Below are 25528 nucleotides of genomic sequence, written 5' to 3' on the forward strand. Positions count from 1 at the left end.
AAGACATAAAATAGCTTATGTAAAAGTATCTTCCTCTCTTATAGTCCATGGTGTTGTGGGACTGAAGATATCCTCATGTTCCTTCCCAAGGAATGCCTCTTCTTAGATCAAATAAACTTTTTTTTGTATCATGTTAGAACTCAAAATCTTTAATTGCTTTCCTGATAGTCGAAGAGAGAAACATGGGAGTTTTGGGACTCCACATGAAGAGAACTTGGTAGTTCAGCCAAATTTAGGGCCCCAAAGCCACTGCAACTGTCTGTTTTGGTCTTTGATTGGCGACCGGGAGGTCTGATGCTAACTGTGGTACCCAAAGGCAGTGACCAAATCATAGAACTGGAGAGTAGTAGAAACACATAGAAGTACTTCCTGTCTTCCCCCTCTGTCCTCTATCCTAGTGTCCACATGATGAGATGTCTGAATCAGGCCAGTCTTCTGCTGCTGCCACGCCCAGCACCACTGGCACCAAGTCCAATACACCAACATCCTCAGTGCCCTCTGCTGCTGTCACCCCCCTGAATGAGAGTCTGCAGCCCTTAGGCGACTATGGTCTTGGAGCAAAGAACAGCAAACGCGCAAGAGAGAAACGCAACAGTCGCAACATGGAAGTCCAGGTCACCCAAGAAATGAGGAATGTCAGCATAGGTACTGTAGTCTCCTGCTTTAGCCATGTGTAACCTGGGGAAGTGCATAAGCAACAGGCACCTTCTAGTCTGTTTTCTTTAGAAACCCAACGCTGAAGAAGGGCTAGAGTCTTTGTATAGGTTTTGGCTTGTGTGGACTGCTCGTACTCAATAGGTGTCTTTCGATCTCATACAAGTCTGCAATCTAATAAGGAAAAAGGAAGATAGGGCATTTTCTACTCAGTTTTAACTATAAAAATAATGACACAACTCACTCAGTTGCTCAGTCAAATCTTTATTGGTTATCCAGCAATATTCAACAATATACCTTTGAATAGCTTTGCATGCATCATAAGTGCAAACAGGGCTTATAGTGCACATTTTCCCCTACTCTGTGACTTCTAGGAATGCAAATAACATTGCTCTCATTCCTGTCCCTTCCATACACATATGTTTGTTAGGTTGTATTAGCCAACTTGGAAAAAGTCTTTCCTGATAATCCCTGCCCCAGCAAGTGATCCAGGACCTTGCCCCTTGAAATTTCTTAAAGTAATCTTCTGGTGAGGGTCCTTTATCTCAGTAATTAAAAAGGAATCACAAATTTCCCTCTTGTCTCTTCTAGGGATGGGCAGTAGTGATGAATGGTCTGATGTCCAAGACATCATAGATTCCACACCAGAGCTAGACATGTGCCAGGAACCTCGATTGGAACGTACTGGAAATAGGTACAATAACTGCCCTCTAAATCTCCCCCTTTTTCTAGTCTTAAGTGGGATAGCTTTTTACTTGTATTTTCTCCATGAGAAACTGCATGTCGTAATGAATTAGATAAATAGACTGAGAATTGAATACTGTTCCTAACTACCTAGGTGAACTCAGTCAAAGTTATTCCCCTCCTATGTCTTTTCTTTGCCTAATGAGATAATTAGTTTTCAAATTACTGTATCTCACCATCTCTGAGTGGGAGACTCCCATTCTATCTCCCATTTTATGTCTGTAACCTGAAAGAGCAATATTGGTCATGTAATGAGAGTTACACGATGCATTTAATAAACCTATAATAGTGTTCCATACCAATATTGCAAATTAACCCTGCCGTGTGTGTGTGTGTGTGTGTGTGTGTGTGTGTGTGTGTGTGTGTGTGTGTGCATGCGCATGTGCATTTTTTTTTCCCTTACAGTCCAACCCAAGGAATTGTCAACAAGGCCTTTGGCATCAACACTGATTCCCTGTATCATGAGCTGTCTACAGCAGGTTCTGAAGTCATTGGGGATGTGGATGAAGGTGCAGACCTACTAGGTAAAAGTTGTTCTTCATGACTGTGTGATGCAGCTTTTCATATAAAATAGACCTTTCAACAGCCCTATGGTAAGAACATTTTTGGAGGAGTAGACTTGGACTAAAGGTTTTGGCCAGCAACCTAAAACAGATCCCCTTTTGTCCACCCCACAGTTCCCCATGATAACAGTGAAATGCCTGGAGGATAAGAAATCTTGGGTGCATTCAGTGTGCTGTGTTTCTCAGAAGAAAGGTCTTAGAAGAGACATCCCCCAGATATTATAAGACTTTTATTATAATTTCCATGTCGCCATAATTTCTAAAATGAACTGAGAGCATCTCTTTAGAAAGTTTCTTGTTTAAAGTCTCTTGCTCAGTACTTACCTTTCCTTCCTTCTGTGCTAAAAACCAAATACCTTCAAAGTAAGTATAGAATTTTTCTGACATACTTTCTAGAGTCACTTACTATTTGAGGCAAATAAACCAGCATTGACCATAAATGTTTTTGAGAGCCACTAGAGCAAAAGGCTTATATCCTCTGTGATCATAATTATGAGCATCACATTTCAGTGCATCATTGAATTTAGTCCATTGTGTGTTTTCAGTCCATACTGTCTTAGAATTGACTTCCCTCTCTGACTCTTCTGATTGATAAGATAGGTGAGATCCAGAATGTCTTCCCACCTCCCCTTAACAAACCCTGTTTTGTTGACCTTCAGGGATACAAGCTGATGTTCACTTGAATTAATAATGTAGTTTTATCTCTTTCTGCTGGCCAGGAGAATTAAAGAGATTGGCTTTTTCCTTATACATGATCTAATTCATGTGGTTTAAGGTCCAAGAAAATTGTTGCTGCTGGTTTCCCATTTAAATGTGCCTTAAGCAACCACTCTATGATGAGTTCAGCTAATTAATTTGTAAATATGTTCTTTAGTTTGATATCTGCTACTTGTGACATCTTTGTTCTACCTCATCTGCTCATCATTAGTATGTTTTTTTCTAAGGCATGAAGTGAAGTGACCCAACTTCTGAGGTTTCAAGGCAGAGTCTCCCTGCTGTGGGTAGTTCTTATCTAGTGTACTTGATGCCATCCTGCCTTGCTGTTGTTCAGGGTGTCCTTAAACTTTGTTATGTCTTCATAGTCAACCCCCTTTTGCTGTTAGTGATTGTTCACTTAGGTGCTTAGACATTTGCAGTTGTACAGATCCAACAGTGAAGTGCATATTTTCTGATCTGAATTCAGAGAGGCTAATCATGCTGTTGACTATAGTGTCCTCCTGGTCTTCATAGATATTGCCATAAACTGAAGATTAGTTGGCTTCCTCAGTTTGGTATTGTTCCAGTTTTTTTACAGCCTATGTGTCTTCCTCACAGCCTGCTTAAAAGTGAATATATCTGCACTTAGTGATTGGTGGGGGATGGAATGCATGTAGATAGATTTCCGTAGTGTTCAGTAGCAGAACTCCAGCCTACCTGAAGGGACTATTTGGGCCTGAAATGATCAGTTTTTCCATCCAGGCTTAATTAATACCAAGAAAAAGTGGAATTTCTTTTTACTTCAAATGTTTGAACATTTATTCTTTTAAAAACCATTTTTTAATTTCAAAATTTGTTATGGAAAGAACCTAATTAATTTAATCACTCTTCATACATTTGGTTTCATTCATTAAACATAGCAAATTGCTGAACTTTTTTTTGCGAGGAGAGTTTGTCATCTGAGGTAGTGGTCATGAGACTGTGAAAAATTACATCTCACAGTAGACAGAGAAAGAAGAGATTTAGCAACTCGAGACAATATAGTAATGATGTTTTATTAAGCTATTCCCTGGACTTGCATAGTTATTCCTTCAGTGCATCATCATATGACCCCGGATTTACCACGGGTACACTATCAGGCTATGACCTCTAGCTGTGTACATTGCTAGAAAGGCTTTGAGTTTAGGCACGATGACAGACTGGATGTCTATGTTCGATTAAGCTAAGTTAGGTTCAGATTCGCGCTGGCAATAAGGCACACTCCCAACAGAACAGAGTTTTTTATTGAAAGACAGGGAAGATACTCTATCAAACCCACAATCACATTAATCACAACAATTCCTAACAAACACAGTTAACGCAGCGACCAAGGCAGAGACACAGACACACAGAGGCATCTACAAACGCAGCGATACCGACAAAAAGACACACATATAACATACAACATATATACATTCACCACCTACACCAGAGCTTTTCCTAAGCTGGAGAACCCCATCTTTTACAGCCACTTTGGTGAGTCCCTTCTGAACGTAATCCCAGGTGAAGCGTCCTCCCCATGGGTGATGTTCCAATGTAACTGTTCTATGTGGTGACTTTTATAGGACGCTGAACAAAGAAAGTTTTTCCTCCCAGAGAGGGGAGCCACCCTCCCCCCCACCTCATTCCTAAGACCTGGCCAGGTTGAAGTTTCTCCAGGGGGAGAGGAGTTATTTCCTATCCTTTGTCGTAGGAGTTTCTTGTTATCAGTCTCCAAGTAGGAGAGTCTGCAAAAGGGGGGGGCAGGGACCTTGACACATACGTGCTGAGCTTACACTTTAATATGGAGGATCTTCTCTAATGATTTATCATTCAGTCTATTGCAAGAGGATCTGCCTAGCCAAGGTGGGAGAAGACTTACCATCCTGTTTGTTTTGAGGTGATTATTTGGATTCAGCAACTCACAAAGACTTCTACTAAAACATAATGACTTTGTCAATGGAGGGAGTACCCATGTTGATGAAGTGACAAATTCGTGGAGTATTGAGTTATAACTAAGTTAATTTCTTGGATTTTATTATTAAATACCTTACCTTAGTTTTTGTCTCCCTGCCATTTTACATGATTAAGTTGACAGAGCTGCTGAACCTAACTGCAGTGTATTTTTCTGATTTGTCTTGACTCATGGTTTGGGCCATCATCCTATACTACTGTACTATATTGTACTGTTCCTCGACCTTTCTGTCCTTTTCTTTGTCCTCTTTCCTCTTGTTACCAGAATCATCCACAGTGTAGAGAGTGTCCTCTCTAAGGTGCTGGCTGTTGCTTCACTTTATTTTATCCCACCTAATGCTGCCCCAAAGCTTCTTTCTCCTAAAACTATGAGCTGATTTGCACTTTGGTGCAGGAGAAGGATTTCTTTTGGCAGATCCCCTGAAACAAGTTTTGCTTATCCTTATTCCTTATGTTGTGATTACTGTCCGCTTTTATTTATCTTGACTTCCTTATCTATAAAACGTAAAGGACAATAATAAAGAAGGGACCCTGGGAAGCATACACAGTGAGTGCCACTTTCTTTGAAGTAAGCTGTCAAAATCTAAAAAAAAGGAATGGCGTTAAAGAATACTTCAACAAACAGCTTTTGTGAGAAGAGCAGCTGTATTTCTATGAGGGAAAGTCATGTCCAGTCACTCCCTACTGGAGTAAAGACATAGATGAGGAAAACTTGTGGATATAATTTCCATTGCTTTTCAGATGGCCTTTCATAAGGTTAATTCAGACTTAAAATAATTGAGTCACCCTAGGATTGTGGGGAATATTCTTAGAGATGGGGAAAGATAAGAAGAGGAATGGGGAAGTTACCCAGTGAGGAAACTCCCTCTCCCAATGCAGGCTGGTTTTTTCTCTATATAGTCTTAGTTATCAAGAGCACTGAGCAGTTGTGTGACTTGTCCAGGGCCACATGGGCAGCATGTATCAGAGATGAGATCTGAATCCAGGCCTTCTGGGCTTTGAGACTGGCTCTCTCTCTCTGCCAAGTCATGCTGCTTCTGTTATAAAGAGAGGGGAAAGCAGGTGTATACCTGAAATGGTGTATACGGTGAGATTACCCAAGGGATTAGTGCTGAGGTCAGTCTTAGAATTTTTAATTTTTATGAATGGACTGGAAGGGGAAGTGCTAAGGAAATCTTCAAATCAGCAGGTAACATTAGGTTTTTCAGATTAGTGAAATATCCTGCTGATGGGGTTCTGGGAAAACCTGTGACCTCTAAGTGACTCCCATTTCACAGGTAAACTTGGACTTGGCGTTGAAACTTGGCTGTCCCAGCATCTGGGAAGATAGCCCAAGGCACTTGGAAATGTTTGGCTGTGTCTAAACAGTGGGTGCACCAGGAGCAGGGGCTAGGAGTCACTAGTAGTTTGCAGGCAGGTATGTTTAAAAATAGTTTCCAAAAACTCTTGTCTGCAGCTCGCTTGAGCTTTGCATGGCTTGCCTTTGGCTTTTTCTCTGTTCTTGCCCCTGGTCTATCCTCAGGATTAATCTCTTTATGCTTTTGTGTTAAGGTTCTGAACTATGAAGAATTTAACAAGCTTATATTGCCCCTAACTGTGACACCTGGTTTGCTCCATTCCAATAAACTTCCCCCTCCCGGATCTCTCAGGCCTTGAGAACTTGTTTGTTGTGCTTCTGGCATAGCAAAGTGAATCATAACTAAAAAAGGCCAACTTGTGGAGGCAGTTTGTGCCAGTGAAGGAGCATCCCCACTGGCTACAACAACAGATGAGTTGGCACCTTCCCTTACCCCATATGAATGAGCCCCCCTAAGGAATTGTCAGTGCTTATCAGCAGTCTTGACCAACTTCTAGCCCAAATACAGTTATAAATGAAGTTCTGCCATTGATCAAATAAGAGGTGAGGTTCTTGATACCAAAGGTTGTCTGGGAGATAATATTCATTACTACACACAACTTCTGCTAGTAAATATCAGAGCTTTAGCACATTTTTGAAGCCCCACTATAGCATAGGATTTCCACTAGCAAATTGGTCAAGTGCAGGAGAAGCACATCAAGTGGTAGAATATGTCAGCACCTTCAGGATGCCCTCATGACCCAATTTAGGAAGAATTTATGAACTCTATTCAGAGTTTCAATGGCCATGGCCTTCCAGGGTATCTAAAAGAGCTTTGACAGAGATTAACATCTCTCTGATTCTGCCCCAGGACATGTACATTGGGTACCTAAGCTACAAGTGGCCTTCTACACAAGATCTAGGAAAGCCGATACAAGTTAGGGGAGGTGTGACTGGTTGACCTGTTGTCCAGGCCCCATCCCCCAGACACAACTCAATGAGCTGTCTGATCCAACTGGTCAAGCTAATAATCCTCAACCATTTACCAGGTATTGATCCTACATTAATGCAGCCTTGAGCAACTTCATACACCTGATACTGTCCCAGGGTGAGCCACTCCACTGATCAAGACCATAGACATGTGAATGCTTCATTTTGGCCTAGTGACTCAAAAGATCCACTTGCTACAGATTTGAGGGGGTTAATAAAAAAACTTTAATCCTTGAACTCCACTAGGGTCTTCCCTATTCCTGGTGGTACATAAAATCCGTTGGTTAGAACTACATGAGCTACATACTCAATAGACATTTATTAATCATTTTCTGTGTACGTGGTTGAATACAAAGATAAAAGTGAAACAGTTTCTGCCCTCAAAAAGTTTATATTATGCAATATTCTACATCACTTGGCATTTCACACAAATAACCTTTAGTTCAGGTTAACACTTCTAGCCTCGTTGGCACACCACCCTATTGACTGTCCTTGGAAACTCCGTTGCCCAAGCCCATCTTAGAGCTATCATGCCAGTACCAAAACTTTATCAAAATAGTTTGCCTTTGGGAGTTTGAATGACTTACACATCATAATTATGACAACATCAAACATGTTATCCCTTTTCCACCTTTTCCTGCATACTTTATGAAGCAAGTCTCAACCACACTGAATTACACCATCTGCAGCAGGATTGTTGATAATAAAAATCTGTATTCAAGACTTGACACCTTAAGGGAACATGGCATCCCATCATTGTGCTATCTGATCATCAGAAACTGGAACATCTCCAACTGGCTAAAAAACCTAAGCTAGTGATAAGTTGAGTAGGCCCTGTTCTCTAGCTACTTCAATTTTCAACTCGGTTTTGTCTACAAATAGTTGTAGAATATTACTGCTGAATGGAGTCCCCTTTTCCCTCTCCCTGCTCTCCATCTTAGGGACTTGGTAGCCAGATTGACAGTCTGGTATGACAGCTGATAGGGAACGTCTATTGGCAACATTGGGTGGATGGATCTAGCTGCCTTGTTCTCCCTCTTTGGATGAAGTGTCCCTCACCAAATGGCCTTGAGGGAATCTCTTGGAAATCATCTAGATCCATGACCTCCCTGATGATGTAATTTGAAATTAACATAGTTTGTCTCACCTTTTTGAACCACATTTTCATATTGTATTAAACAGGAGCTCCTTAGGAGCAGGGATTTTTTTTTAACTTGGGACTTTTAGGCTATTGGTCTTTGAATGAGTGTCCCTATAGATTTTTTTTAACATCTGTAATCAGTTAATCAAGTATTTATTAAGTACCTTCTGTAGTCACTAGGGATTCATGTACAAAGAATGAAACAATCCTTTCCTACAATGAGCTTATGTTCTAATGGGGAAGACAGCAAGTACATATATATATATATATATGTATGTATGTATGTATGTATGTATGTATATATGTTAAATATAGAGTAGTATGGGAGAGGATACTAGTTGCTGGGAGGAGCAAGGGTGCCTGAGCTGTATCTTAAAGGAAAAAGAGGTAGAAGTAAGGTGGTTGTTGTTTGTCCTTCATTCTTGAAGAGCATCTTGACATCAGGAAGGTGATGTCATGACTTGCAAGTGAATTGGATTTAAGTGAGGAAGGTCTGTGCAAAGTCACTAGCTTCGCTTTCTCTCTGGAGCCATTTGGGCCCAGTGGCAAGATGTAGATCTGGAGGAATGGAGATATAGTGGGAGACCTTGACCTTTTTAAGCTAAGGTCTTTCAGGTCTCAGTTTGACTGAGGCGACACCCATTCAATGATTAAAGCTAGGTAAGAAATGCAGGAAAGAGTGGACTCTTTTACCTAGTCAAAAAAAAAATCAATCTGGTAGGGGAAGACCCTCAGGGTTTCTGGCCAAAACAGAAACAGTTGCTATTTATATTCATTCTGAGCCCTCTGGGCCCAAATAATGACCAGGTGGGGCTTGACTTGGGACTTATTGTTGGCCAATCTGTGAGAAATAGGGTGATTTGGGTTTAAGGCATGGTCCTTGAGAAAGAAATAAGCCCCAAGATATCTTTTCCAGGTTTCTGCAATCAAAATTTACATTCCTTTGGGCAGAGCATCTGCAGGTTAAGGATATTATACCCTATGTGGGCAGAGGAAGAAGGAGAGGAGAGGAGAGGGTTTCTGTAAAAGTACAGTTAAGAGTACAGTTTAGGTCATTGTTGAAATGAAACAAAAACACACTGATGGGTCATTAACAAAAAAAAAGTTTATTTAGCCATAACATAGATGATCAACAAAGAGACAGCAGCACTTAGCTCAGATAGATTCAGTACTCCCTCTCCTCCTTATGGAAACTTGTCTAGTCAGTAGGGCAGAATTTGGTGACTCATGTGGCCTCCTCCAAGTCCCAGAAACAGCCTCGTTGCCTTCATGGGAAAAACCCATGTTGAAAGGAGAAATGAATCATCTGAGATTCCATTTTAAGTCTTCTCTATTAAATCTTTATAGACCCCTCTAGCTGAAGTTGATCTCTTCCATCTCCCAAATACTTTGTTATTTTTTGTCCATATAGTACAATTTGCCAGTTAAATATGTTATCTTGTTATCTCATGTTATTAATTTAATAAGCTTCTTGAGGGTAAGGGCCTTGGCTTCTCTTTTTCTTGTATCCCTTCATAGTATTGAGGTTTAAGGGTGCTGGACCCCGAAATAGCGACACATCAGGCCCTGCCTGAATGAATTCGACCCAAGCCTTCTTTCAGCCAAAGAGAAACAAAGTTTATTAAAGCTCCAGCATATTGGGTAGAGTCTTAAGCAATCTCAGCACTGGCTAGACTTTTAGGGAATCTGAGCATTTGTGACGCTTGTATTGACAAGTGGACCAATCTGAGCCAGACTGAATCTGAGCACCTTCATGGAAGCCAAGACTGGGAGGGATCTAGGGGTAGCCAAGTAGTCTGGGGTGATGCGAGGAGGGGTCCAGGGAGGATCTTGAGGAGGAGTCTAAGGAGAATCTTGATGGAACTGGGGTGACTAGAGGTCAGATTCCAGGAACCAAGAGAATGGGATCAAGGGTGGGAAGTAGCTGAAGGCTACCTGGAGATAACAGACTGTGGGCTAGGTCAGGTTATGGGTAACCGGGACTTGGGCACTGCTAAGAATGGAAGGCCTATAGCCTCAGGCAAACACCGGATCAAGTGGGAAGATTCAAGGGGATTCCCAGAGCCTATACCCCATCAATAGCACCCAGCTTTCTGTTGGCCCAGAGTAGGTGTTCAATAAGTACCTGCTAATTAGTCAATAACTGACATGATGGAAAAATATCTTCTCCAGGCTTGAGTTTCCTTTATTATTTTCCCTCTTCTGCTAAAGCCTTCATATGGGAAATAAGAGTTGCTTTGTTTGTACCTACTTTGAGCTTTAAAGTTAGCCCTTACACCTCTTTTTTCATCTGTCTTTTAGATGTCTATGCTGTTATGAGACAAAAGCAAACATTTGTCAAATCTATGCCTCCCAGGAAGGAGAGTAACAATTTTGCAGGAAGGCCTGTATTAATCAAGCCCTCCTACAAAAGCAACCTTTCTCTTTCTGGTGTGGAAAGATGCAAAGAGATCTTTAACTGTATTTTTCCTTTTTTTTTTCCTGAGCCTAATCCTGCTGAGAAAAAGCGGTAACTCCAAATTCCTCCTTCCCTATGGCCTTTCTTTCAGCACTATTCTGGAGGTTGGGTCAGATGATCTCTGTGGTTCCTTCCAGATCTAAAGTTCTAGTGGTCTTCTTGTTCTCCCTCCCCACCCCACCTCCCTATCCCCCAGCTGTTGCCTTACCTGTCTTTCTTTGCTTAGAATGGAGGGACAAAGGTTAGTAAGCGTGAGATAGGAATTTCTCTTCCATTACTTCAAATTGCCTGTATTTCTTGGATTCTTTGTACTTCAAAATGAAGAAGTGGATTAACAAGTATTATTGGTAAGTTATGGATTTCTCATCCCAATAAGGATCATCAATCTAGAGTTTAAAGGGACATTAGCCACTATCTAATGGAACCTTATTTTACAAATAAGGAAACTGAGGCCCTGAGAGGTGCAGTGAGTTGGCCAAGGTCAGACAAGTGACAGAGGCAGCTTTTGGACCCTCAGGCTTGCTGACTCTAGAGACAGTGCCCTTCCCACCATATTATGCTGCTTCTCAGCCTTTTAGATGGCTCCAAACCTTGGCAGTACTGTGTGGAAAAACTGCCTGCTAGAGCTTTTCACAAGTCGTTGAGAAGACAGATTTATTTCCCACAAAACCTACTTTGTAGGTAAGCCCCCTCAGACCATGGTCAGAAGAAATCAGAGGGAAATGGGAGCAGGCCTTCAAGGGCAGAATAAAATAGAATAGGAACCTGAACAACTCAGTCCCTCTGGTGGTATTTGAAAACCTAGCTTCTGGATTACTGAAACCATTTAGCTCTTGACTTCCCTGCGAGACCTTTACCTTTGTATTTCTGCCCCTGGGTAGCCTTATGACACCAAGACAGACTATTCAGTCCTTTTCCTTACTCTCCATACCCTTTCCCATTGAAATGGCTGAATCATTGTTAATTTTTCTTTAACAAAAACTTTTTATTTTGTTGGTTTCAGTCACCGATTGACCTTTTTGTCACTTCCTCTTCCCCTTGTCTCTCTGTGCTTCGCTGGACATGGCCCATAGGGGAGTTCTCAGGTGTGTATCTCTCCTGTTCAGTGTCCTTGTTTATTTTGGGTTCCTTTTTCCCACTATGGTATACACATGTGATACTCCCCTGCTGTTTCCAAAATCCTGTTGACTTTGGGGCCTTGGTCCCACCTCCTTGCTTTTTGCTTACCCTCCTATAGCTTAGTAAGCTTCCTTGGTTTGCTCTCCCAGTTCTGTTGGTGCCATTCCTCAGGTTTAACCGGATCTACTCTGCCGATTATCCCTCTCCTATTAAGGTAGAAGTTCCCCATTTAGACTACTAATGTGTTGAGGTAATGGAATAATAGGGTGTGCCTTACTTTAGGTGCATTAAACTTACCAAAAGATTTTTGAAAGATCACCTAATTTCCTGGATTCCTCTCTTAGCTTAGATTAGGCATTTCCCTCAGAAGGCAAGCACTCTGTGATAAAAGCAGTCATAGGTCCTGCATGTAGTGTCCTATGATATGGTTACTTAGCCAGACTTTTTTAGGAGTCCTTCCCAAATAAAACAGAAGGTACTCTAATTGCCTGCTTTTTTTTTTTTTTTGCTATAGTCCAGACTATTCTTTGCTTTGTTGGCAGGAAGTTGCCATCTCCTTGCTTTCCTATAAAGAAAATTGGACTTCCAAACTCTGTAGCTGAAGAATGCTGACAGCTAGCATGTACATCCCTCCCTGGTTCAGAATTGTTCCTCTGACTGTTTAAAAATGGCCTAAGCAGCTCAGGAATTTTGATATACTGTAGCCCATTAATTTCATTTCTAACTCTCCCTCAGACTTTTCCCTGCCTCACATATGTTCTTAGTATAGTGAAGAAGGGAACAAATGTATTAAATTCTTCCTAAATCTCAAAAATCAAAACCTTGATGTGTCAAGGATAAGGATCTAACACTGTCCCCACCCCCATCCTATTTTTCATCTTCTCCTTCCCGTCCCCTCCTCTATGATCCTTTTCCAAAATGAAGTAACCCATGAGCACTGTGACTCACTGCTTGGTTTTCTATTTGTGATGGATGTTTAATGGCTGCTTGTTTTTTCTTCCTTCCTTTCTTTCCCTTTCTTCCTCCCCGTTTCCCCAACTCCTTCCTATGGGATTGGGACGGCTCTCATAGTGCGGGATGATTTTTTTGGTAAGGCAAAGGCCATATTTAAGTGTATGTTTTTTTCCAGTTTCTGGCTTTTCCTCTTCACCCAACATCTTGTCATGCTCCATGGGGTTTTGTGGTTTGGGTTTTGCATGGAAATGGTGTAGTAGTGGTGGTGGTGGGGCCTTTGGGGAGATAGTCTGCAGTGTGGGCTCCACGTCTTTGGTGTGGGGTTCTTTCCCCATGTGCGTGTCTGCTCTGCTACTTGGAGTGTCCTGTTTTTCTCCTGCCAGGCCTGGAGTGGGCTCTTCAGAGAAGCCTCTTCTCCAGACTATCTCCTCCCTTTGCCTTATTTTCACAATGGCTGAGGCAGTCTCTGTAGGCTCCCCACCCTGACTCTCCTTCATATCTCCTGGGGACTCTGTCCTGTCCTTCCACCTTGGCCTGAGGCTAGATGGGACAGGGCATTTCAAGTCACCTGCTAAGAGGAGGCCAGCTCTGAAGACCTCTGATCCTCCACTAACTCAGGAAAATGCCCTGTTGTCGTAAGCACTCTCTAAATACCAATGGATGCTGTGGCCTGGGGTCTGCTCTTTGTTTTGCAAAGAGAGAAGCAATGCCATTACTTCCATGGCAGAGGAGGTCAGAATGGAGATACCAGGGACTCTCAAATATAAAGCATTATTTTTTTTATTCGTGTTTTTTCTTTTTTGGATGGGATTGGAGAAGTGGGGGGAAGTTATTAGAAGGACTGAGGCTGAAACAAGGTGATATTGTGGTTTTTTTCCTATACGGTCTGGATTTGGTTATTCTACTGTCCTTTCCTAGAGAATTGGTTTTAGTACATTTATTTTGTGCTGTCGTCAAATACCTCCAGGATTAGGAGCAGTCTTGTTTTAGTCTCTGGTCCTAAAGAGCTCAAGAGTCTTTCATACCGCCTGGTGGAGAAGACCACAAGCAGCCCCACCTCTGGTCCCCTCGTTTTTCTGGGGACCATGCAGAGGGAGACATCTCACCCTCCTCCCTTCCTGCCATCCCCATCTACTTTTATTAGACTCTGTCTAAAAGGCTGTGGTCCCTGCACTGTGTCTTCTCCTTCTCCTCTGGTCTGGGGGTGAACACACACTCTGCAGTGAAAATTCAGTGGCACTTTTTCTTAATTTTTCCCCCATAGCTTGGGCTGCTTCTAGCCAGTCTGGAGAGCTGCATTTGCCATCCCGTGTCCATCCCATCTCCTGGGGAAGGGTTTTTTGTTAAGTGCTGTGTTGTCCTCGCTATCCTCTTGTCACCATAGTGCCAACTTCCATTCTCTTGGGGAACTGGGGACTTTTTTGTACTTGTTTACTAAAAATTTAAATTTTTGAAAAGCTCCTTTGAGAGATAATGCCTATGAAGCATGGGATTGGGGCAGAGGCATAGGTTTAATTCAAGTTTGGTGCCTGATCCCATCCAACAGTCTCTATTCTAATACAAAATAGTTTCTTTAAATCCAGACTGATGGATACTACCCTACTTTTCCTAGGATCCCATCTCCAGAGGATTTTTTCCTACTTCCCAGTGCCTTTTGGCTTCCTCCCCTTCAGGGTCTCCTTCCTCAGTCCTCAATTTTTCATTTGGATTCTCTTCAGTTCTCATTCCAAAAGTGTTTTCACATCCTCCAGAGTTGGAACCTCTTGTCAGTATTTTGAGCTTATCTGATCAGAGGACCTGTGGGACAGCTAAAGCTGATCATGGCCAAGAGAGATTATTCATTCCTCAGGGGTTTTATAGCCTTATTAGAGATTCAAACTGTGAGTCCCTAAGAATATTCCTGAAAGGGGCATCCAAAAAGTAGGTGGTTAGCTCTGCAGGGCCATGTATCTGAACCCTAAAACAATGCATTGGAGGAGGCTTCAGAAGGACACCCAGGAGGAGGGAATCCTAGTTACTGTTTCTACTGAAGTTTGCTCCAAGTATCCTTCCTCACCAGTGAGTGATGACTTTGAATCTTTCTTTGAAGGACATTCTAAATACAGCCAAGGAGTGGCTGTCCACTGGGAATAGGACCAACAAGTAAATAATCTTTTTCTACTGAGGTAGTCATGACTAGGCATGGTTGAAACTTCCTTACTTTTTGTTTCAGGAATGGGCAAAGAAGTGGGAAATCTATTGCTAGAGAATTCACAACTCCTGGAGACCAAGTAAGAGCCCAGTGCACCTTCTTAAATCTCACTTCGGTGTTCTAGACTATTTCAGTAATTCTCTCACCAGGACCTGGGATCCCTGGTTTGAGCATACCTCCCTAGTCCTGTCCCATCTCACAAGCAGCCAGCTGCCAATACCTGGGAATGGTTGATTGTTCCTCACTAGATAGTTGCCCATTTTAAACTTTGAGACTCATCGAACCTTCCTGATCCCTAGGGCTCCTGGATTCACTGACGTTCCTTGTTGTCTTTGTTTTGGAGGAGCTTAGATACCAGCTTCATAAGTTGTTTCTTTAGCTTGGCCACTGACTCTAACTCATATACTTGATCTCTGGGGCTGCTGAGGTACTCAGCTGCAAAATGGACTGGCCTCTCTTTGAAGCTTTCTGTGTACTCTAGAAGTAGTCCCATGTAATTTTCTTATATTGTTGCATTTTTATAGAAATGCTTTGAATGTGGTGAAGAATGATCTGATTGCCAAGGTGGACCAATTGTCTGGGGAACAGGAGGTGCTGAAGGGAGAATTGGAAGCCACAAAGCAGGCCAAAGCCAAAATGGAGACCAGAGTCAAGGAGCTAGAAGAGGAACTCAAACGGTAAGGGATGGCAGGCATCAGCTGGTTGGGAGGAAATGTTTGAAGAGTTATCTAACCAAGATAGAAGTACCAAGAACCTTTTTCCAGCTTGACTGGAAATCTGATAATCCTCTTTATTTTATGAGTTTGTTTAAAGAGAAACTGAATAGTTGCCACTTCGTCTTCCTTTTCCTCAACTTCACAGGGCCTTTTACTACTCTCGCTCTTCCTCACCCTTTCACTGTTCCCTCTGGAGCAGCATGTGGCACAGTGCTGAACACATAGCAGGTGCTCAGTGAATTCTTGTTGACTTGACTGTAGCAGTCTTCTTTCTTGCCTCTTCCAATATACCTTAGTATCTCTTAATTTCATCATGTGAAAGTAAGACCCTTCCAATTTTTATTTTATTTCTTCAGATAATGAGTTACTTACCTCTGCCGTGACTTTTGTATTTTCTCATAAACTCCTTTGTAACTGTATTCTTTCATCTACATTCTACTGAGATCACTTTTTTTTTCATCAAGTCTAAGGAGAGACCTGTACTCCTGAAGCTGAATTCCACCTGGAGACATTGGCATGGGCTGAATTAGGGCTTGGCTGAAGAGTTCTTTCTAGGCTCATAATTTTTGGATTCCGTTTTTTTTTCTTTTTAAAAATATAATATAAATAAAGATAGATATATAAATATATATTTTTCAGTTCTTCTTTCTGCTCCCCTTTTTTATTTAAGAGAGGATTAAAAGGGATTCCTGAGAACACACTGTGGTGTTGATCTGTGGTGCCTTTTTCTCTCTCTCTCTCTCTCTCTGCTAGGATTTAAGGACCCCATGTGGCATTTTGGGGGATGTAATAGGTCTTGATTGTGACTTACTCCCATGCATTTCCACAGAAGCAGCCTCCCTTTGTGTCTCTCTTTTCTAAATTGAGTTGCATTCCCATTCACCTGCCCTAAAAGTTTCCCATGGAAGACCTTATACAATGAGTAGTGAGCAATGGGACTAAAGGTACTTCTTGGACCCCTTTTCTCTACCAAACCTTCAAAATCAGTGTCTCAAACTTACCTACCGCCTGTATTTGGCTTTTCTCCCTGTAGAGTGAAGTCTGAGGCCATCATTGCACGACGTGAACCCAAAGAAGAGGTGGAGGATGTAAGCAGCTATCTCTGTACAGAATTGGTATATTTCATTATTAAAATGCCTGGGAATGGGTGGTAATGGGTATGTTTGTTTTCTCCATACATTCATCTTTCCACTAGTTCTCTCCATTTCTTCACCTGCTTCCTCTTGTAATGTCCACATCAAGCCCTCAATCTATAGTGTCTCCTGCCAAATACCACAATGACTTTCTGACTAGAGCTGAAACTTAGTTTTGGTTATGTCTCAAAATATTGCTTTCCTGCCCCTCAAAAACTAGGCAAATTCAAGGAATTATGGCTTTCCCCATTTAGCTGCTGTGCCAAATGGTATTCACACTGACATGTGATGTAGTTTTCAATGTAATTTTATATAGCACTATTAAGTTAGCAAGAATGTTGATGTGGGCCACACTCGGTAACTTCATGGGCTTTGGACCCAATTGTATAAAGGTCCTTTACCCAATAGTGTGTTTGCTGAAACACCAGCAATGTTCTCCTTCTCTACCCTAGAAGCTCCATGTTTCTTTCATTAGGAGTTTGTTCTCAGTATTAGAGCAACTTTAGTTCCCTAGGTGTTGAGGTCTTCATTCTTCCCTGTGAAAAGGCCCAGAGAGTAAAAGGGACAGATACCATGAGACAGTTCTCAGGAATCCAACTGGAGATTTCTGACAGTCAAGCAGATATGTCAGTAGATGTTTATGGTTTAAGGGATATGCCCTAAAAAGCAATAGCCTCACCTCATTTGAGTTGAGCATTAATTGACCTCACCAAAGACCTTCCCTCTTTAGTTACCTTCCTTTCTACAAGGTGAAAATGGTGAACTGACTAAAATAGTAACTACCTAGGAGAAAGCTACAAGGTATGTACAGCCTAGATGTTCTTAGGGATAGGAAAGGGGACTAGCCTCTCTTCTTGTTACCTGCATCACTTATTTTTGCCACAGTCTAATAGTTAAAGATGAGGAGGGGAGATTGAGGTTCACTAAAGCTTATTCCAGATGCAGTTTGGACATTTTTTTTTTGGTGAAGGGGAATCTTCTTGGCTCAGGACTTTTGGGGCTTTATTAATCTTCATGTGTATGTTTCATTTTCCTTTCTTAATTCTGTGAAAAGATGTATGTGAGAAGGAGCAATCCTAGTTACATGTTGGGTAAAGGTTTCCTTCCAAAGAAATCAAACGAGTAGTTGTAAATCCTCTAGTTAGAGCAGCCATCCTAGGTAGACAAAGGCATTTTAGGTCCCCTTCCCTCATTTGGCAGCAGAATTACTGAAGAAACTCAATGCGGCAACAAAATCAAACATTGTTGAGTGCCAGCTTATCACTTGAGCAGTGGGACAATACACTGGGTGTATTGTCAGTCACTATTATTTCCTTCTTAGCCAATCCCTAGAATTTTAGGAGCCTAGGTTATATTGCAGGATATACATATAGTCCCATTCCATATTAATGAGTAGTACTATTTCTGTTTATTGCCTTGATCTTACCTAGACCCTACATGAACCCCTTTCTAGACCTTATGTGAACGCCTACAGGACCTAAATCTATAACTTTCCCTAAAATACCTTCTTATTTTCTAATATCTGTTTAGCTACTGATTTCCTGCTTGAAACTTTTTGGACCCAATATGAGACAGTGGTTTGGAGGAAAAGATAGCCATTTTGTCATAGAATTTAAATTGGAAAGGACCTCAGAGGTCATCTAGCCTGACTCATAGTTGAGCAGGAATGCCCAATAAATAGTCATCATCTAGCTTCAATTCAAAGACTTCATTGGTCTCACTTCCCTAGGGGAAGGTCCAGAGTTTGATAATGAAAAGATGAACTTGGCTCTTGGAATTCCTATAGCCTAGTGACAGAATTCCTATCCCTTTCCATTTCCAGGTACTCTCATTTTTAATTCCCTCCTCCCTCCCATGAATTAGCTCATTGCATGTGCTGAAAATCCATGGGAGGTCTGCATTGGGTCCAAGCTGTTCCCTGACAATCTAACTCCTTGCCTTGTGCACTGTGGCTAATGGTAGAGTGGCTAAAGTAGCTTTAGAGCTAAGGTACAGCACAAATCAGGAAGAAACTAACAATGTGTTTATAAACTCCTAGTTTTTCCTGTACTAACTTCAACCCCTTCCCTCTCTCATTGGCTGAACAGCAGTGCTCCTCCCCCCTGCAGGACAACATTCCTATTGCTCAGCGTCGCCGTTTCACCCGTGTAGAGATGGCCCGTGTCCTTATGGAACGTAACCAGTACAAGGAGAGGCTGATGGAGCTCCAGGAAGCTGTGAGGTGGACAGAGATGATCAGGTAACGCTAATGAGCCTAAGACACTGCTAAGAATAGGATGTGCTAGCCAGAAATGCACAAGGACTATTGGATCTCCATCTGTCCTTCTAGAGCTCTTCATCTTCCTCATTCCTTCCCATCCATGTTTCTTTGTTCAGTTTGATCTTAAGATGGATCCTGAGGATTCAGAGTTTGTTTACTATCTCCATATTGTATCATGTGGATTCTTCAGCACTGGGAAGAGAGACTGCATCATGTCTAATTACTGCTGTCACTTAGTACCTAGTGAAATGTTTTGGCTTCAGGAAGCCCTCACTAATAAGTAACAGAATTGGATCATAAAGTAAACTTGATTCTTGCCTTCTGCCTTTCCTCCTCAGTTAAATTCCTTGGGAGCCTACAAAGATCTTGACTGTGGCTTTGTGCTATATATACCCAAGGTCAATGGGAGTCTTCATTTCTCTCTTGATGTTAGGCCTAGGCTGGATCTGCATGAGGAATCTTCCTTAGCTTGAGCCTTCCAGTAAAAGGGAAAGTTCCTTTCCTTGAGGCTGGTTGATCCATAAGCCCTAATATGCTGAGATAAAGACCTTTAATGTATTTTCCTTATTTGGCCCAAGGCCTAAATCATTGTAGCAGTAGACAAAAGAAAGGAAAAACTGAATGAGTGAGTCCCTGCCTGTCTCAGAAGCGGTTTAGGGCTTAGTCTTTGCATGAAATAAATTTAGGGGCAAGACTTCACTTATGCAGGCAGAGGAAGATTCCAGATCTCACCTGGAAACCACACCCTGGAATTTTTTCCTTATGCATCAGTTTGCTTCTTAACAACTTCATCACTGTTATTCCCTTCTAGACAACTAAGAAAAAAACATTCCCAGAAAAAAGGTGTGTTCCCAGAGTCCTTTCTCACTTGGCTTCTCTCTCTCTCTTTTCAAAAAAATTTAAAATTTTTATTTTCCATTTCAACCATTGAGAAGGCAAGAAATACAATACCCATAATATAAATGAAGTCATGCAAATCATATTTTTATATTAGTCATTATGTGGGAAAAAGAAAAAAGAATCTGCACGCAGAGTCTATCAATTCTCTCTAGTTGTTGTTTTTGGTGTTGTTCAGTCATTTCAGTGTTGTCTAATTCTTCGTGACCCCATTTGGGATTTTCTTGACAAAGATACTGGAGTGGTTTACCATTTCCTTCTCCAGCTCATTTTACAGATGAGGAAACTGAGGCAAATAAGGTTAAGTGACTTGCCCAGGGTCACACAGCTAGTAACTGTCTGAGGCCAGATTTGAACTCAGGAAGATGACACTCTATCCACTGTGCCACCTAGCTGTTCCTCTCTAGAGATCAACAAAATTTTTCATCATGGGTCCTTTGGAATTGTTGTGGATCATTGTGTGGATCAAAGTAGTTAAGTCTTTCCTGGTTGATTATCGTATCATACAATATTGCTGTTACTGTGTACAATCTTCTCCTAGTTTGGCTCACTTTGCTTTGCATCAGTTCATAAAAATCTTTCCTGGGTTCTCTTTGATGCTAAGAATGTTGAGCATTGATATCCTCCTTATTTGTCTACCACTCTACAGAGCTGCCTCAAGGGAATCAGTACAGTGTAATGGGAAGAACACTAGTCTGAAGTCAGGAAACCTAAGATGTGGTCTTTGATCTGCTATCACCAATCAATAAACACTAATGCCTTAATGAACAGTTTCCTGTAGCTGCTATGGCTATTCCAAAGTTTTCTCTTCAATATCTGGAGCCATTGTGCCATTGATTGGAAAGCAGCCTGTGTTACAGTCCACAGAAGCTCTTCTGTCTGCATTGCCTTTTTCCCAAGGTTTTCCCATTCCCTAGATGTGTATTACTAAATTGAACTTTGAAATAGGAGTCAGCGGAGGTAGAAAATAAAGGGGAAAGGAGTATCTTCTACTCTCCAGAAGTTTATAGGCTTCATTGGGATCTTCCTCTGCCTACATAAGTGAGGTCTTGCCACTTGTACACCTCATCCTGGATTGGCTTTTTGTAGCCAGAGGTGAAGCTGGTAGAAGTAGTAGAATTATCTTCTTTTAGTTTTGGTAAGTGCCCAAGATGAATAGTTCTCTGGCCTTTTCTCTCTACAGGGCTTCCCGAGAGCACCCATCTGTCCAGGAGAAGAAGAAATCAACTATCTGGCAATTGTGAGTCCTTGAGGACACAAAGCAGGGCAGTGTAAATGGAATGAGCCTTCATAGCAGTCAGGAAAGCCAGGTTCTAATCCTGCATTGCCACTTTGGGCAAGTTGTCGTTTCATTTGTAAAAGAGCACTCAACTTTTAAGGTTCTTCTAGCTCTAAAATTCTGTTATGATGGAGAAAGAGCTACTGAATGGGGAATAGGTAATCTGATGGGTTCTGACACTAACATCTTCCCCCATGCCTGTCTCACCTGCTCCATATCTTTGTTTATAGCTTCAGCCGCCTCTTCAGTTCTTCCTCCAGCCCACCTCCTGCAAAGAGGTCCTATCCATCAGTAAACATCCACTACAAGTCACCCACCACAGCTGGATTCAGCCAGCGCCGCAGCCATACCATGTGCCAGATCTCCGCTGGCAGCCGCACCCTGGAATTCTTCCCTGATGAGTGAGTTTACTTCTTGACAGCTTCGCCTCCGTTCTTCTCTTTTAGACAGCTAAGAAGAGAATATTGAGCATTGATGTCTTAATTATTTGTCTACCTCTTTACGGAGCTGCCTTAGGGGAAGCTGCACAGTATAAGGAGAGGAAGGAACACTAACCTCAAGCCTGGAGATCTGAGTTCTGATCCTGCATCTGCTAGCAATCAATCAATCAGTGAACATTAAGTACCTACTATATGCCAGGCACTGTTAGGTGCCAGGAAATTACAGAGACAAAAATGAATTAGTCCCTGCCCTTGGGGAAGATAACAAGTACATATATAAGTATATACAAAGTCTGTACAAAAATACAGAATAAGAGAAGGCATTAGTAGCTGGGGCAGGATAGATTTGGGTTTTTTTGATTGTCTAGACTTAAGAAAATGATGGAGTTAAAATGTTAATAATGCAGATTATGCTGAAAAATATATCATGCATGCATTTTTCCCCCCAGAGAGCCAGTTGTTAAACCCCCATGTAGGGCCCAACCCTTAGAAGACACAATTTCAAACTTAGTGATCTTAACAACTGAGGGAAATACATCATGACCTGTAAAAGGTCAGGGTTCTATGGCACTCATTCATTCATTTATTCATTTTATTTGACAGGCATTTATTACGTGCCTACTTTGTGCCTTGGATGACCCTTTATATATTGCAAAGAGCCAGGCATCAGAAGGCTATCAGAAAGCAGAGTGCTTGAATCTCAGTACTTAATGAGGAGCCAGTTCCCTGTTCTGGGCTCTCAGATTTTGTCCCTGACTGAATTTCAGGACAAAGTTTCAAACCCATCTCTGACATGAGGATTTTATAAACTCTCACCTCAGTAAACCTCATAGTCCATCCTCTTCCTTTCAGAAGAGTGAACCCTTCTGGTTTATCCTGCCAGAGCAGTACTGAGGGTTTTTAGGCCAGACTTTTACACAAGACAGAGTGCCATGCTAGGACTAAAGTGTCAAGCTTCTCCTATTCCCCACCCTCAGATTACTCCCATTTCAGTAATTTGAGTATTTTATTTCCACTCTGGCTACTGGTATCTGACCAATTCGTTCCTTTCCTTCAGACCTACTTCTCAACCCTCTGCCTCCATTTCTAACCATAGATTGAGAAGTACAATTGTCACTTCTCTTCTCAGTGACTGCACATCCTCAGCCCGGAGAGAACAGAAGCGTGAACAATACCGACAAGTCCGAGAACACGTACGCAATGATGATGGGCGACTGCAAGCCTGTGGCTGGAGCCTTCCTGCCAAGTATAAGCAGGTAATCCTCCTCACCCCCCTTCACAAATTACACATACCTTTGCACATATACCAGCCTATATTCACTATAGAGAATCACACCTACACAGTCACAGCCTGCTCAAGAAACAGGCAACCCTGGCCTAGGGGAGAGAATGTCAGAGGCAGAGCTCCCTTGAGTCCACAAATGCTTCCTTACATGTCTGCCTTTAGCCTGAACAAATACACAAGAGAAGCAAACAGCTAGTAGTTAATGTGTTCTACTTTGGAGACAGGGAAAATCAGAGAAGCCTGTATTGTATGTAGGGGCATTGAAATTGTTCATGGCTAGCCCTGGTCCACGTCCTAGTCTGGATGCTCAGCAGTCCTTCATCCCTTTCTTTCCACTGTTTAGACCTTCAGCCCTGTGTAACTCCCATTTCCCATCATCTGTTGGAAGCCTAATGCTACCCGTATGATAATTTCACCCTAGACCTTCTCTGGGAGATAGGCTTGATAATGATAGTTTGTATTTACTTTACATTTAGATTATCCTAAATGATTACATCAGTTTAGATTCTGAGTCTCCTGAAATAGATAAAGCTGGAGAGAAAGGAGTTCCCTGGGGCTGAAAACCAAGAGTAGAGGAAATGCAAAGTGTAAAGAGAACAATGAGGGGAAACCAGTGGGGAAGCTCTCTCTCAGGCCTGGGCCTTGCTGTAGCCTCCAGATTGAGTTCCTTTCACCTTCTCAGTCACATGGATGTTTCTGAACAGCTACATTGACCTAAGATTTGAGTTGGCCCAGCCCTAGGATGAGGGGTTTCATACTTCCCTAATTCCCTCCATCTTTTTTTTTATAGTTGAGTCCCAATGGAGGCCAAGAAGATACCAGAATGAAGAATGTTCCTGTGCCTGTGTACTGCCGCCCACTAGTAGAAAAAGACCCTACCATGAAAGTAAGTGGCCCAGTTCCTCTACAGGAAAGGGATAGGACTATAAGAGCCCTTTTTTGGAACCACTTTTTCTCTTTCCTAAGGTCCTTAGCACCAAAATCAAAATAGCAAAATCTGAGAGTTGGAAAGGACCAGTATTTCAGAGGCTATCTAGTTTACACTGGATCTGTACAAGAACCTCCTTTGCAGCATACCTGAAAATTAGTCCTCCAGTCTTTGCTTAAAGACTTTCTGTAAGGAGGAATACACTATCTTCTTCATGGCTAGATAGCTCTGTGGGGAAGTCTATCCCTCTTCAATATTAAAGCGCACCAAATACTTAAAAATAAGCTATTATGTTGAACCCTGAGTCTTCTCTCCAGGATTAACATCCCTAAATCATTCTACTAGTCATCATGATAGGGTGTGATTGGGAAGACATTTGCCTGTCTCTAGATACTCCCCATCGTACCATTCCTGAAATGTGGCAGACCATACCTCCTCATCTTGTACTCATGAGGCTGCTTTTTGAAAGCCAAGTATAAGATGATTTTTCTCTCTATTAAGTTTCATTTTAGTAGTATATTAGGCTCAGCTTTATAGCCTATTTAAGATCTTTGAGGATCCTCACCTTTTCACCCAAAGTATAAATTCTCCCTCCCAGTATTATGTTATCTGCAAATTTGATGAGGATCCCACCTCTGCTTCTGGCCATTTCATGGATACAACAATTAAATGTCACAAGACCAGGCACAGAAACCTGGCAGCCCACTAGTTATCAAACCAGCTCAAAATTTACCTAAGACCATTATCCATCCAGCCCACAGCTCCATATTTTCCATAGAAATGGCATGAGAGACTTTGGCAAAAGCTTTGCACAAATCAAAATAAACAATACACATAATACCCCCAGTCCACCAGTCATCTTCAGCCATTCACTGGATCTCTGACTGCACAAATATGCATGCTCTATCTAGTGATGCCAGCCTCGATCTCTTGGTTCCCTTTTTGTGACTCTTTTCTACAGCCCCCTAAAACTTCTCCCCAAAAGGTCTGCCCAGTGTGCCTGAAAATCTACCTGTAGGGCTCTTTCCACCATGTGGATGCCTGCCATGGCAGTAGGTAGACATTGAAGTGTCAGGATTGGGCTGCTTACCCTTCTAGTCACATATCTCTTTGATGCCTTCTCAACTCTGCTTCTTGGGCACAATTTTTTAAAAATTATTTATTTGTTTGTTTGTTTTTCAGCATTCATTTTTATAAGATTTTGAGTTCCAAATTTTTTCTCCTTCCCTCCCCTCTCACCTCCCCAAGATGCCATGCAATCTGAAAAAGGCTATACATGCTTGAGTATAGCAGTGTGTGCTACTTACTCACACTGTGCACCTCTCTGTTGCCCTGTGGGTAACCTGCAGCTTTATTATTCAGATATTTCTGGACTTGATGCAATAAGCAGAATACCATTCAAAAACAGAAGCATCTCAGTTACTTTGCCACTTTGGCATTTGGATTCTGCACTGGACATCCTCCTTGACAGTGATAAACACCTTCAGGAAATTTTTTCTGTTTTCTGTTTTGCTTCATATTAACAATTATTAGGTCGTTGAAGAAAATTATCTCAGTTGTTACATCTTTAAAGGAATCGTTTTGACATATGTATGTACCTTGTTGAAGAAGGGCCTTTAAGGTGATATTTTGCCCTACCAAATTAAATGCTCTTTTATAATCAAACAGTAAGCACAGTGGAATATTACATTATTACACCTTTCAGTCTACTAGGTGATTGTAAGTATATGGTCTCCTGTAGAATATCATTTG

The 25528-nt window shown here is 41.8% G+C and overlaps 1 protein-coding gene across 17 annotated transcripts in view; it reads left to right on the plus strand.

Annotated features, from left to right (window-relative positions):
- MAPK8IP3 (mitogen-activated protein kinase 8 interacting protein 3) overlaps positions 1 to 25528 on the plus strand; it is a 93052-nt gene that overhangs the window by 50179 nt on the left and 17345 nt on the right. For 7 of the 17 annotated variants that reach the window (XM_036737338.1, XM_036737352.1, XM_036737342.1 and 4 more), the window contains 12 exons: positions 399 to 645; positions 1246 to 1348; positions 1804 to 1922; positions 11648 to 11659; positions 14860 to 14917; positions 15363 to 15515; positions 16588 to 16669; positions 18775 to 18926; positions 21028 to 21084; positions 21354 to 21524; positions 22693 to 22819; positions 23639 to 23734. In XM_036737338.1, the coding sequence (XP_036593233.1) occupies positions 399 to 645; positions 1246 to 1348; positions 1804 to 1922; positions 11648 to 11659; positions 14860 to 14917; positions 15363 to 15515; positions 16588 to 16669; positions 18775 to 18926; positions 21028 to 21084; positions 21354 to 21524; positions 22693 to 22819; positions 23639 to 23734 (1377 nt within the window). Of the gene's footprint in view, positions 1 to 398; positions 646 to 1245; positions 1349 to 1803; positions 1923 to 11647; positions 11660 to 12764; positions 12783 to 14859; positions 14918 to 15362; positions 15516 to 16587; positions 16670 to 18774; positions 18927 to 21027; positions 21085 to 21353; positions 21525 to 22692; positions 22820 to 23638; positions 23735 to 25528 lie in introns of all 17 variants that reach the window. The other 10 variants (XM_036737341.1, XM_036737355.1, XM_036737346.1 and 7 more) reach the window with 6 other exon arrangements.

The sequence above is a fragment of the Trichosurus vulpecula genome, chromosome 9 (genome assembly GCF_011100635.1).
Source record: "Trichosurus vulpecula isolate mTriVul1 chromosome 9, mTriVul1.pri, whole genome shotgun sequence".
NCBI lineage: Eukaryota > Metazoa > Chordata > Mammalia > Diprotodontia > Phalangeridae > Trichosurus > Trichosurus vulpecula.